The sequence below is a fragment of the Oncorhynchus gorbuscha genome, linkage group LG17 (genome assembly GCF_021184085.1).
Source record: "Oncorhynchus gorbuscha isolate QuinsamMale2020 ecotype Even-year linkage group LG17, OgorEven_v1.0, whole genome shotgun sequence".
NCBI lineage: Eukaryota > Metazoa > Chordata > Actinopteri > Salmoniformes > Salmonidae > Oncorhynchus > Oncorhynchus gorbuscha.
Window position 1 is genome coordinate 13,900,123 of NC_060189.1, and position 13,726 is coordinate 13,913,848.

Genomic DNA, 13,726 nt, shown 5'->3' on the forward strand with positions numbered 1-13,726 from the left:
GGGGTGCCGGGGCTGCTAACCTGACATTGTTATGCAGGTGAATGAGGACCCAAAAGCGACTTGGCGAAAACAGAGTCTTTAATCCAGTAAAGTAAATATACAATCATAAAGCACAATTCCACTCGTAATGACGAGAACAGACTGGAGACTCGATCATGAACTGCAGGTTGCCTCGGGAAGGCACTTGAACGTAGCAGACTCAGACACCTGCTCACCACGCAGCATCTGAGGGAAACACGACACGACAGGGCGATACACAGACACAGCACGGTGAACAATAGACAAGGATCCGACAGGGCAGAAACGGAAAACAAGGGGAGAAATAGGGACTCTAATCAGGGAAAAAGATAGGGAACAGGTGTGGGAAGACTAAATGATTGATTAGGGGAATAGGAACAGCTGGGAGCAGGAACGGAACGATAGAGAGAAGAGAGAGAGGAAGGGAGAGAGAAAAAGGGGAACGAACCTAAAAAGACCAGCAGGGGGAAAACGAACAGAGGGAAACCAAAATGACAAGACAATATAAGACAAAACATGACAGTACCCCCCACTCACCGAGCGCCTCCTGACGCACTCGAGGAGGAATCCTGGCGGCAACGGAGGAAATCATCAATAAGTGAACGGTCCAGCACGTCCCGAGACGGAACCCAACTCCTCTCCTCAGGACCGTAACCCTCCCAATCCACTAAGTATTGGTGACCCCGTCCCCGAGAACGCATGTCCATGATCCTACGTACCTTGTAAATAGGTGCGCTCTCGACAAGGACGGGAGGGGGGAGGGAAGACGAACGGGGTGCGAAGAAAGGGCTTGACACAGGAGACATGGAAGACAGGATGGACGCGACGAAGATGTCGCGGAAGAAGCAGTCGCACAGCGACAGGATTGACGACCTGGGAGACACGGAACGGACCAATGAACCGCGGAGTCAACTTACGAGAAGCTGTCGTAAGAGGAAGGTTGCGAGTGGAAAGCCACACTCTCTGGCCGCAACAATACCTTGGACTCTTAATCCTACGTTTATTGGCGGCTCTCACAGTCTGTGCCCTGTAACGGCAAAGTGCAGACCTCACCCTCCTCCAGGTGCGCTCACAACGTTGGACAAACGCTTGAGCGGAGGGAACGCTGGACTCGGCAAGCTGGGATGAGAACAGAGGAGGCTGGTAACCCAGACTACTCTGAAACGGAGATAACCCGGTAGCAGACGAAGGAAGCGAGTTGTGAGCGTATTCTGCCCAGGGGAGCTGTTCTGCCCAAGACGCAGGGTTTCTGAAAGAAAGGCTGCGTAGTATGCGACCAATCGTCTGATTGGCCCTCTCTGCTTGACCGTTAGACTGGGGATGAAACCCGGAAGAGAGACTGACGGACGCACCAATCAAACGACAGAACTCCCTCCAAAACTGTGACGTGAATTGCGGGCCTCTGTCTGAAACGGCGTCTAACGGGAGGCCATGAATTCTGAACACATTCTCGATGATGATTTGTGCCGTCTCCTTAGCGGAAGGAAGTTTAGCGAGGGGAATGAAATGTGCCGCCTTAGAGAACCTATCGACAACCGTAAGAATCACAGTCTTCCCCGCAGACAAAGGCAGACCGGTAATGAAGTCTAGGGCGATGTGAGACCATGGTCGAGAAGGAATGGGGAGCGGTCTGAGACGACCGGCAGGAGGAGAGTTACCTGACTTAGTCTGCGCGCAGTCCGAACAAGCAGCCACGAAACGGCGCGTGTCACGCTCCTGAGTCGGCCACCAAAAGCGCTGGCGAATAGACGCAAGAGTGCCTCGAACACCGGGATGACCAGCTAACTTGGCAGAGTGAGCCCACTGAAGAACAGCCAAACGAGTGGAAACAGGAACGAAAAGAAGGTTACTAGGACAAGCGCGCGGCGACGCAGTGTGCGTGAGTGCTTGCTTAACCTGTCTTTCAATTCCCCAGACTGTCAACCCGACAACACGCCCATAAGGAAGAATCCCCTCGGGATCAGTAGAAGCCACAGAAGAACTAAAAAGACGGGATAAGGCATCAGGCTTGGTGTTCTTGCTACGCGGACGGTAAGAAATCACAAACTCGAAACGAGCGAAAAACAACGCCCAACAAGCTTGACGAGCATTAAGTCGTTTGGCAGAACGGATGTACTCAAGGTTCTTATGGTCTGTCCAAACGACAAAAGGAACGGTCGCCCCCTCCAACCACTGTCGCCATTCGCCTAGGGCTAAGCGGATGGCGAGCAGTTCGCGGTTACCCACATCATAGTTGCGTTCAGATGGCGACAGGCGATGAGAAAAATAAGCGCAAGGATGAACCTTATCGTCAGACTGGAAGCGCTGGGATAGAATGGCTCCCACGCCTACCTCTGAAGCGTCAACCTCGACAATGAATTGTCTAGTGACGTCAGGAGTAACGAGGATAGGAGCGGACGTAAAACGTTCTTTTAGAAGATCAAAAGCTCCCTGGGCGGTACCGGACCACTTAAAACACGTCTTGACAGAAGTAAGAGCTGTGAGAGGGGCAGCAACTTGACCGAAATTACGAATGAAACGCCGATAGAAATTAGCGAAACCTAGAAAGCGCTGCAACTCGACACGTGACCTTGGAACGGGCCAATCACTGACAGCTTGGACCTTAGCGGAATCCATCTGAATGCCTTCAGCGGAAATAACGGAACCGAGAAAAGTAACGGAGGAGACATGAAAAGAGCACTTCTCAGCCTTTACGTAGAGACAATTCTCTAAAAGGCGCTGTAGAACACGTCGAACGTGCTGAACATGAATCTCGAGTGACGGTGAAAAAATCAGGATATCGTCAAGATAGACAAAAACAAAGATGTTCAGCATGTCTCTCAGAACATCATTAACTAATGCCTGAAAAACAGCTGGCGCATTGGTGAGACCAAACGGCAGAACCCGGTACTCAAAATGCCCTAACGGAGTGTTAAACGCCGTCTTCCACTCGTCCCCCTCTCTGATGCGCACGAGATGGTAAGCGTTACGAAGGTCCAACTTAGTAAAGCACCTGGCTCCCTGCAGAATCTCGAAGGCTGATGACATAAGGGGAAGCGGATAACGATTCTTAACCGTTATGTCATTCAGCCCTCGATAATCCACGCAGGGGCGCAGAGTACCGTCCTTCTTCTTAACAAAAAAACCCCGCCCCGGCCGGAGAGGAAGAAGGCACTATGGTACCGGCGTCAAGAGACACAGACAAATAATCCTCGAGAGCCTTACGTTCGGGAGCCGACAGAGAGTATAGTCTACCCCGAGGAGGAGTGGTCCCCGGAAGGAGATCAATACTACAATCATACGACCGGTGAGGGGGAAGGGAGTTGGCTCGGGACCGATTGAAGACCGTGCGCAGATCATGATATTCCTCCGGCACTCCTGTCAAATCGCCAGGTTCCTCCTGAGAAGTGGGGACAGAAGAAACGGGAGGGATGGCAGACATTAAACACTTCACATGACAAGAAACGTTCCAGGATAGGATATAATTACTAGACCAATTAATAGAAGGATTATGACATACTAGCCAGGGATGACCCAAAACAACAGGTGTAAAAGGTGAACGAAAAATCAAAAAAGAAATAGTCTCACTGTGGTTACCAGATACTGTGAGGGTTAAAGGTAGTGTCTCAAATCTGATACTGGGAAGATGACTACCATCTAAGGCGAACATGGGCGTAGGCTTGTCTAACTCTCTGAAAGGAATGTCATGTTTCCGAGCCCATGCTTCGTCCATGAAACAACCCTCAGCCCCAGAGTCTATCAAGGCACTGCATGTAGCACCCGAACCGGTCCAGCGTAGATGGACCGACAAAGTAGTACAGGATCTAGATGGAGAGACCTGAGTAGTAGCGCTCACCAGTAGCCCTCCGCTTACTGATGAGCTCTGGCTTTTACTGGACATGAATTAACAAAATGTCCAGCAAGTCCGCAATAGAGGCACAGGCGGTTGGTGATCCTCCGTTCCCTCTCCTTAGTCGAGATGCGAATACCTCCCAGCTGCATGGGCTCAGTCTCTGAGCCAGAGGAGGGAGATGGTTGCGATGCGGAGCAGGGAAACACCGTTGACGCGAGCTCTCTACCACGAGCCTGGTGACGAAGATCTACCCGTCGTTCTATGCGGATGGCGAGAGCAATCAAAGAGTCCACACTTGAAGGAACCTCCCGGGAGAGAATCTCATCTTTAACCACTGCGTGGAGTCCCTCCAGAAAACGAGCGAGCAGCGCCGGCTCTTTCCACTCACTAGAGGCAGCAAGAGTGCGAAACTCAATAGAGTAATCCGTTATGGATCGATCACCTTGGCATAGGGAAGCCAGGGCCCTAGAAGCCTCCCTACCAAAAACTGAACGGTCAAAAACCCGAATCATCTCCTCTTTAAAGTTCTGGTAATTGTTAGAGCAATCAGCCCTTGCCTCCCAGATAACTGTGCCCCACTCTCGAGCCCGGCCAGTAAGGAGTGAAATGACGTAAGCAACCCGAGCTCTCTCTCTAGAGTATGTGTTGGGTTGGAGAGAGAACACAATATCACACTGGGTGAGAAAGGAGCGGCACTCCGTGGGCTGCCCGGAGTAGCAAGGTGGGTTATTAACCCTAGGTTCCGGAGGCTCGGCAGGCCAGGAAGTAACAGGTGGCACGAGACGAAGACTCTGGAACTGTCCAGAGAGGTCGGAAACCTGAGCGGCCAGGTTCTCCACGGCATGGCGAGCAGCAGACAATTCCTGCTCGTGTCTGCCGAGCATGGCTCCTTGGATCTCGACGGCAGTGTTACGAGCGTCTGTAGTCGCTGGGTCCATTCTTTGGTCGGATCCTTCTGTTATGCAGGTGAATGAGGACCCAAAAGCGACTTGGCGAAAACAGAGTCTTTAATCCAGTAAAGTAAATATACAATCATAAAGCACAATTCCACTCGTAATGACGAGAACAGACTGGAGACTCGATCATGAACTGCAGGTTGCCTCGGGAAGGCACTTGAACGTAGCAGATTCAGACACCTGCTCACCACGCAGCATCTGAGGGAAACACGACACGACAGGGCGATACACAGACACAGCACGGTGAACAATAGACAAGGATCCGACAGGGCAGAAACGGAAAACAAGGGGAGAAATAGGGACTCTAATCAGGGAAAAAGATAGGGAACAGGTGTGGGAAGACTAAATGATTGATTAGGGGAATAGGAACAGCTGGGAGCAGGAACGGAACGATAGAGAGAAGAGAGAGAGGAAGGGAGAGAGAAAAAGGGGAACGAACCTAAAAAGACCAGCAGGGGGAAAACGAACAGAGGGAAAAGCAAAATGACAAGACAATATAAGACAAAACATGACAGACATATGGAATTGTTTTAAGATGGTCATACTATGGATCATTTAACTATTTGATTTAGAATTTTAGGACCCCTTTAGGTATTAAATAAAAACAATATATTATTTTTGGCTATAAAATATAGATTTTTGCCTTTATTACTAAAGCCCATAGAAACACATTGAAAAACACAATAATAAATGGCAAAAAGGACAGTAAAAAAATACAATCATAAGAAACAAGATGTTGAAATGTCTGTCCTAAATCTAGAAGATATAAAAAAACTCCAAAATTTACTTTTTGTACACATATTTAACCCCTTTTTATGGGTAGGCACGAAATTACCTTCATACTTCCATTAGTTTTTTAAAACGGGTACCGGTTACCTTCAGACAAGTCCGTCACACTTGTGGGGGTCGTAGCGCAAAACAGAGAACAGCATAATGTTTGTTAGAATCTCCACTTTCCACAGTGGGGTCCCAGTTTGTAGCCCAAACGGTTTGGACACTACCAAACAGAAGTTGGTACATCGACGGTACCGACTTCAAATGATTCTCCTGATATTTGTTGGGGTCAAAACGGTTGGTAGGAAGTCTCATGGTCTGACAAACACCGCTCTCTAGCTCTGCCACCTTTCACCACAGATGCGGAAGTGCGACACTGGTGGATGCAGTGGATTGAGACGCATCCAACGCAAAAACATATCTCTGGAGATTCACTACCATTCAAAAGTTTGGGTTCACTTAGAAATGTCCTTGTTTTTTAGAAAGAAAGGCACTTTTTTTGTCCATTAAAATACATTAAATTGATCATAAATACAGTGTAGACATTGTTAATGTTGTAAATGAGTATTGTAGCTGGAAACAGTTGATTTTATGGGAATACCTACATAGGTGTACAGAGGCCCATTATCAGCAACAATCACTCCTGTGTTCTAATGGCACGTTGTGTTAGCTAATCCAAGTTGATCATTTTAAAAGACTAATGGATCATGGTAAAACCATTTTGCAATTATGTTAGCACAGCTGAAAACTGTTGTACTGATTTAAGAAGCAATACAACTGGCCTTTTTTAGACTAGTTGAGTATCTGGAGCATTAGCATTTGTGGGTTCGATTACAGAAATTGCCAAGAAACTGAAGATCTCGTACAGCGCTGTGTACTACTCCCTTCACAGAACAGCGCAAACTAGCTCTAACCAGATTAGAAAGAGGAGTGGGAGACCCCAGTGCACAACTGAGCAAGAGGACAAGTACATTAGAGTGTCTATTTTGAGAAACAGACGCCTCACAAGTCCTCAACTGGCAGCTTCATTAAATAGTACCCGCAAAACACCAGTATCAACGTCAACAGTGAAGAGGCGACTCCGGGATGCTGGCCTTCTAGGCAGAGTTCCTCTGTCCAGTGTCTGTGTTCTTTTGCCCATCTTAATCTTTTATTTTTATTGGCCAGTCTGAGATAGGGCTTTTTTCTTTGCAACTCTGCGTAGAAGGCCAGCATCGCGGAGTCTCCTATTCACTGTTGACGTTGAGACTGGTGTTGACTTTTGAACAGTATTGTATCTAGCTTAAACTGATGAATTATGATGGGGATTGTTTTGTTATGTAATTTATATTACAAGATAACATTTAAGCAAAATTAAACAAAATCCTAGACTACTTTCCTTCTGTTAACATTAGTCATGAAACTGAACCAACCACCATCATAGTGTAGATATCAGCATTGCTTATTTATTTTGAATCTAAGACATTTGGAGAGAGGAAATTGATGGGGATTTGTTTATGTAATTTAGCAATCGACTCTAGGAGGTTATCTACATGATGCAAGCATTGTTTTGTTCTACAGTGAGTGGAGGCAGCAGACCCGAGACTGGATATGATGGTTCAGACCAGATGTCTGGGATTGGATCTGTAGCTGAATCTCTGCTGAGGCTAGTGGGTAGGATGTTACAGTTCTTCCCTGAGAATACAGTTTTATCTAAATACAAATAAAGTGTTGAATGCGTTTATCATTCACCAAGCAAGGAAAAGTAATGGATTGTAGTGTACTTAAGCCTAATCTAAGTATTATAGTTCTCTTGTTGTGATGTTGTCCAGTACCTGGAGATGACATATCTGACACCCAGTCTCTGAGAAGCTCTGTGTACAGCTCCCAGACATCAGAACCAGTATGTGAGCACAACTCTGGATCAAAGAGTTCTAGAGAAAAATCCAGCTTGGATGTCATGAGGTAGGCACTGTTGTCTGAGGCTCCGCTTCTCCCTCACAAAACATTTTCTATAATAATCAGATCTACTGAGGATGTAACAAGCTGTACACATTCACACATTATTGCACATACACACTAGTAGCATGTCAATGTACACTACCGGTGAGAAGTTTTAGAAGACCTACTCATTCAAGGGTTTTTCTTTATTTTGACTATTTTCTACATTTTAGAATAATAGCGAAGACTTAAACTATGAAATAACATATGTAGTAAGAAAAAGCATTAAACAAATCAAAATATATTTTATATTTGAGATTCTTCATATAGCCACACTTTGCCTTGATGACAGCTTTGCACACTCTTGGCATTCTCTCAACCAGCTTCACCTGGAATACTTTAACAACAGTCTTGAAGGAGTTCCCATATACACTGAGCACTTGTTGGCTGCTTTTCCTTCACGCTGTGGTCCGACTCATCCCAAACCATCTCAATTGGGTAGAGGTCGGGGGATTGTGGAGGCCAGGTCATTTGATGCAGCACTCCATCACTCTCCTTCTTGGTCAAGTAGCCCTTACACAGCCTGGAGGTGTGTTGGGTCATTGTCCTGTTGAAAAACAGATGATAGTCCCACTAAGCACAAACCAGATGGGATGGTGTATCACTGCACTATGCTGTGGTAGCCATGTGGGTTAAGTGTGCCTTGAATTCTAAATAAATCACTGACAGTGTCACCAGCAAAGCATCCCCACACCATCACACCTCCTCCTCCATGCTTTATGGTGGGAAAAACACGGAAGATCATCCATTCACCCGCACCATGTCTCACAAAGACACGGCGGTTGGAACCAAAAATCGCCAATTTGGACTCATCAGACCAAAGGACAAATTTCATCCGGTCTAATGTCCATTGCTCGTGTTTCTTGGCCCAATGAAGTCTTTTCTTCTAATCGGTGTCCTTTAGTAGCGGTTTCTTTGCAGCATTTCGACCATGAAGGCCTGATTCACACAGTCTCCTCTGAACAGTTGTTGTTGAGATGTGTCTGTTACTTGAACTCTGTGAAGCATTTATTTGGGCTGCAATTTCTGAGGTTGGTAACTCTAATGAACTTATCCTCTGCAGCAGAGGTAACTCAGGGTCTTCCTTTCCTGTGGTGGTCCTCATGGGAGCCAGTTTCATCATAGCGCTTTATGGTTTTTGCGACTGCACTTGAAGACACTGACTGACCTTCATGTCTTAAAGTAATGATGGACTGTCGTTTCTCTTTGCTTACTTGAGCTGCTCTTGCCATAATATGGACTTGGTCTTTTACCAAATAGGGCTTTCTTCTGTATACCCCCCCTTACCTTTTCATCACATCTGATTGGCTCAAACACATCAAGAGGGAAATAAATTCCACAAATTAACTTTAGAAGGCAAACCTGTGAATTTATATGCGTTCCAGGTACCTACTTCATGAAGCTGGTTGAGAGAATGGCAAGAGTGTGCAAAGCTGTCATCAATGCAACTGGTGTCTATTTGAAGAATCTCAAATATAAAATATATTTTAATTGGCTTAACACTTTTTTGGTTACTACATGATTCCATATCAGTTATTTCATAGTTTTGACGTCTTCACTATTGTTCGAAAATAGTATAAATAAATAAATAAAAACCTTGGAATGAGAAGGTGTTCTGAAACTTTTGACCGGTAGTGAATAGTAACAAAAATGCTGAACAATGTACTGAAGATGCCAGAGTGGGGAGGTTGACATCAAGGCTACTGTTGCACTAGTGGAAACCTTCAGAGCTTTCTTCATCTCTGTCAGTTTTCTATTGTAGCATGCAACAATGGATACACTCATTCTCTATTTCCCTGCCCTAACTTACCCTGTTATCTGAATATAGTTTTGTACTCAGAAGAATCTTTTGTAGTCAGAAGAATCCAAGCACCAGTGATGCATCAAACCATGAATCTGAACACAGCTCTACATCTACACCAGCGGAACGTGTAAGTAGACTAATCCATCATTGCCTCAGTGTTTCAGTTCAACTCTATTAAAGATTCTCAATACTCACAGTTTGAATATTGTAGGACAGTCAGTATTTTAAAGTACTTCAATGTTTTCTCTCCTCAAATGTTGTGTAAGGACAAGTTTGTATCCTTCAGTTGTGTAGAATTGATCCAGCTATATGCCTCAATAATTAATAATAATAAAATAAGCCACTGTCTTAATTCATAACTACAGAAGTCTATTCCTTTCATATGGTATTCAGGCATGTAGTTGGATCTGCGCAAGTTAATTTATTTTTTAAATGTTTTTATTTAACCCTAACTACGCTGGGCCAATTGTGTGCCCCCTATGGGGCTCTCAATCATGGCCGGTTGTGATACAGCCTGGAAACAAACCAAGGTCTGTAGTGACACCTCAAGCACTGAGATGCAGTGCCTTAGACCGCTGCGCCAGTCGGGAGCCCTTAAAACTATCATCATGTTGATATTAGACCACGTTTCAGGTCCTGAGCGACCCTCGGGACCACTCACAACTATCATCATGTTGACATTAGACCACGTTTCAGGTCCTGAGAGCCACTCGGGACCACTCACAACTATCATCATGTTGATATTAGACCACGTTTCAGGTCCTGAGCGACCCTCGGGACCACTCACAACTATCATCATGTTGATATTAGACCACGTTTCAGGTCCTGAGCGACTCTCGGGACCACTCACAACTATCATCATGTTGATATTAGACCACGTTTCAGGTCCTGAGCGACCCTCGGGACCACTCACAACTATCATCATGTTGATATTAGACCACGTTTCAGGTCCTGAGCGACTCTCGGGACCACTCACAACTATCATCATGTTGATATTAGACCACGTTTCAGGTCCTGAGCGACTCTCGGGACCACTCACAACTATCATCATGTTGATATTAGACCACGTTTCAGGTCCTGAGCGACCCTCGGGACCACTCACAACTATCATCATGTTGACATTAGACCACGTTTCAGGTCCTGAGAGCCACTCGGGACCACTCACAACTATCATCATGTTGATATTAGACCACGTTTCAGGTCCTGAGCGACCCTCGGACCACTCACAACTATCATCATGTTGACATTAGACCACGTTTCAGGTCCTGAGAGCCACTCGGGACCACTCACAACTATCATCATGTTGACATTAGACCACGTTTCAGGTCCTGAGAGCCACTCGGGACCACTCACAACTATCATCATGTTGACATTAGACCACGTTTCAGGTCCTGAGCGACCCTCGGGACCACTCACAACTATCATCATGTTGACATTAGACCACGTTTCAGATCTTGAAATATCGGACAAACATTTTGTAGTGAACTATCACAAAGGGTTCATCTGCAGATGCTACAGTACATAGATTTGTTTTTTACATACTATAAATGAATGATATGTACCCATTGTGTCTTAACGAATATAACTTAGAAAGGCCTCATGAGCTTAGATCTGTAATCCTCCATCAGAACCCAAAATATAAGCTTGTTTTACTCCAATGTTTATAAACAAAATAAATGTAAACAAACACTGTATAGCCTCAAAACATGGTTGAAACAATAATTTTGATATCATGGATGGTCAGTCCTTGCATCCATAGCTCTGTCTATGAATTAAAGAGTGGTTACATTTCTCCAGCCTCGTCCCTTAGCTTTTTACCGAAACAGTGGTGGGGAAAGAGATTTGTTATTATTTCAACTGCAGATTGCGCCTTTAAGAGGACTGCAGGGCAGGTCGAAGGTTGTCTAGTTGTTTCTATAGGACTGCTGATTTGGAGTTTTCAATCTGCATTTCAGACACTTGCTGTTGTGACAAAATTAACACCTGAAACATCCAAAGGATTTACAGAAACGTCATGCAGGTAACGATGTATTGCTGATAACATTAATATATTTGATTCAGAGAATTTGTGTTAATTATTGTAACTAATAATTGTCCTATGTGCTCCAGGCTCCAGTGCTCCCATGCAGGTCTGTTCCAGTGCAGTTTGACAGGGCTGGTGTTTCTGATGAAGAGGGAGGGGGAAGTGCTGTACAGAACTGTCCAATGGGATGAGAATCTCCTGCACTCCACAGGTCAGTATTGAGTGTCTTCAGGGGTCTGTCTGTCAGCTACATCTCCCACACTGTGAGATTCTCTCTGGTGAGTTACACACCACTCACAACTATCATCACGATGACCAATACAACAGCCAATACAACAGTGGATGAGTCAAATATATTTGTTTTGCAGGAGAGGGTCTTGATTCCCTGTCTGTGGCCCATGTTACTGGTGACAGTGTGGAGGTTTTACCACCACTGAGGGTGACTGACACACACGTAGTGGTGAACATCACAGACCTCTCCTTGTGGGGCCTGGTCAGAATGTTTAGACCCTTCCTCTCCAATCATTCGGCCATCCTCAGTCAGTTCTGAATGTAATCGTCCTGCCATCAAATGTGCCCTCAATGAGGTACAGACCAAATCCACGCGCTAACCAGAACATGTCTTGTCATGTATTTTAGAACTGTTGTGCTTACCTAAAGAAGTCTGCAAAAATAACTAAATATTTTTGTACAAATTTATACTTGGCCTTCCTTTAGGCAGGAAAGGGCCTGAGAGGGGCTGATGGAGATGAGGTGTGGGCAGGACGTGTCCTTCTGCAAGGTAAAACCATACAATTCTTCTATTATTTCACTCAGTCGGTAGTAGGTAAACTCCATTAAAAATAAATAAATGTGCAACTGAATGCCCAACTGAATATGGTTGAGGTATCTAATATCTGAATGAATCCCTGATTCAATGGGAAGGATGCGATCCAGCAGGGTTTTGGACCTCAACGCCTGTATTTGAGCAGAGGGTCTCTAAATCTAACCAACCACCATTCCGACCTTACTGTGGCCTTACAGTATCTGTAATGTGAATTAGCTGGTGGTGGAATTATAGAAGGGTTTGCAGCTGCACCCCTAACGTAAATACTGGTTTGGCACAGCGTTTATTCGGACCTAGGTCAAACACATATGTGAAATACTTGAGCTGTGCTTGATTTAGTTTGCGTAGATAACTGTATTATACACAGCTGAATGTCTTTTTTTTATTCTATTGGACAGACTTCTGCAACAGAAAGTCTGCAGTAAACTTGAAATGGAGAAAGGGAAGGTGATTCTTGAGAGGGCAGTGAAGGCACATGAAGTCATTGACAATCCTGTCCAATAATGAAAAGCCTTCTGGTTGAACTGGACCCCTTCGTTTGCATAACACTTGGCTTCCACTGAAACATGTTGGAGTATGAGGCATTGATGATCATGGCCAATGATGTCTGTGTTCAATGATACAATTGGTCTGTAGTTTGCATATTGAGTGAAATCTATTGCCAATTCACCTTATTAACACTGCGTCCATTAATCATTTAACAACGTTAATTTTACAACGTTAAAATGTTCTAACGTGATAAGATGTTGAAACCAATGCAAAAACCTTTGTAAAGTGTGACCTGTAGATAAAACAAATGATTCACACCTACACATGATTTGGGATAGTGAGAAGAACAATGCAATCACATTGTCATTGTCATGTGTGCTGATATTAACTGATATGTCAATGTATTATTTAACCTGCACTGCAGCTGTCTATGTTAGAACATTAAGATGTGAATAAGGCCTATCCCGTAGTCACATCATATTCTGTTTGACATGAACATCCCCTCCATGATTTGTTACGACGCAATTTAAAAAAAATATTTTTTATATTTATTTTACTAGGCAGGTCAGTTAAGAACAAATTCTTATTTTCAATGACTGCCTAGGAACAGTGGGTTAACTGCCTGTTCAGGGGCAGAACGACAGATTTGTACCTTGTCAGCTCGGGGATTTGAACTCGCAACCTTCCGGTTAATAGTCCAACGCTCTAACCACTAGGCTACCCTGCCGCCCCACAATTTAAGTTCCATTCATTTAATTTGTATTTTTCACCTTTATTTAACCAGGTAGGCCAGTTGAGAACAAATTCTCATTTACAACTGTGACCTGGCCAAGATAAAGCAAAGAAGTGCGACACAAACAACAACACAGAGTTACACATGGAATAAACAAAACATACAGTCAATAATACAATAGAAAAAAAGTCTATACTAATAATAGCTAATCAGTTTGATTGGGTATAGTATTTTAGTCAAATACAAAAATGAATTTATTTTTGTTAACATGATAAGGTGCTTTATTTTAAT

The 13,726-nt window shown here is 44.6% G+C and overlaps 1 protein-coding gene across 1 annotated transcript in view; it reads left to right on the plus strand.

The window, feature by feature from the left end:
- LOC124002300 (GTPase IMAP family member 8-like) overlaps nt 1-13,337 on the plus strand; it is a 38,328-nt gene extending 24,991 nt beyond the window's left edge. The window contains 8 exon segments of the mRNA XM_046309684.1: nt 7,141-7,233; nt 7,392-7,524; nt 9,389-9,491; nt 11,320-11,384; nt 11,474-11,598; nt 11,756-11,974; nt 12,105-12,168; nt 12,612-13,337. Coding sequence (XP_046165640.1) covers nt 7,141-7,233; nt 7,392-7,524; nt 9,389-9,491; nt 11,320-11,384; nt 11,474-11,598; nt 11,756-11,937 — 701 coding nt within the window. The 3' untranslated portion in view covers nt 11,938-11,974; nt 12,105-12,168; nt 12,612-13,337.
- The last annotated feature ends 389 nt before the right edge of the window (nt 13,338-13,726 follow it).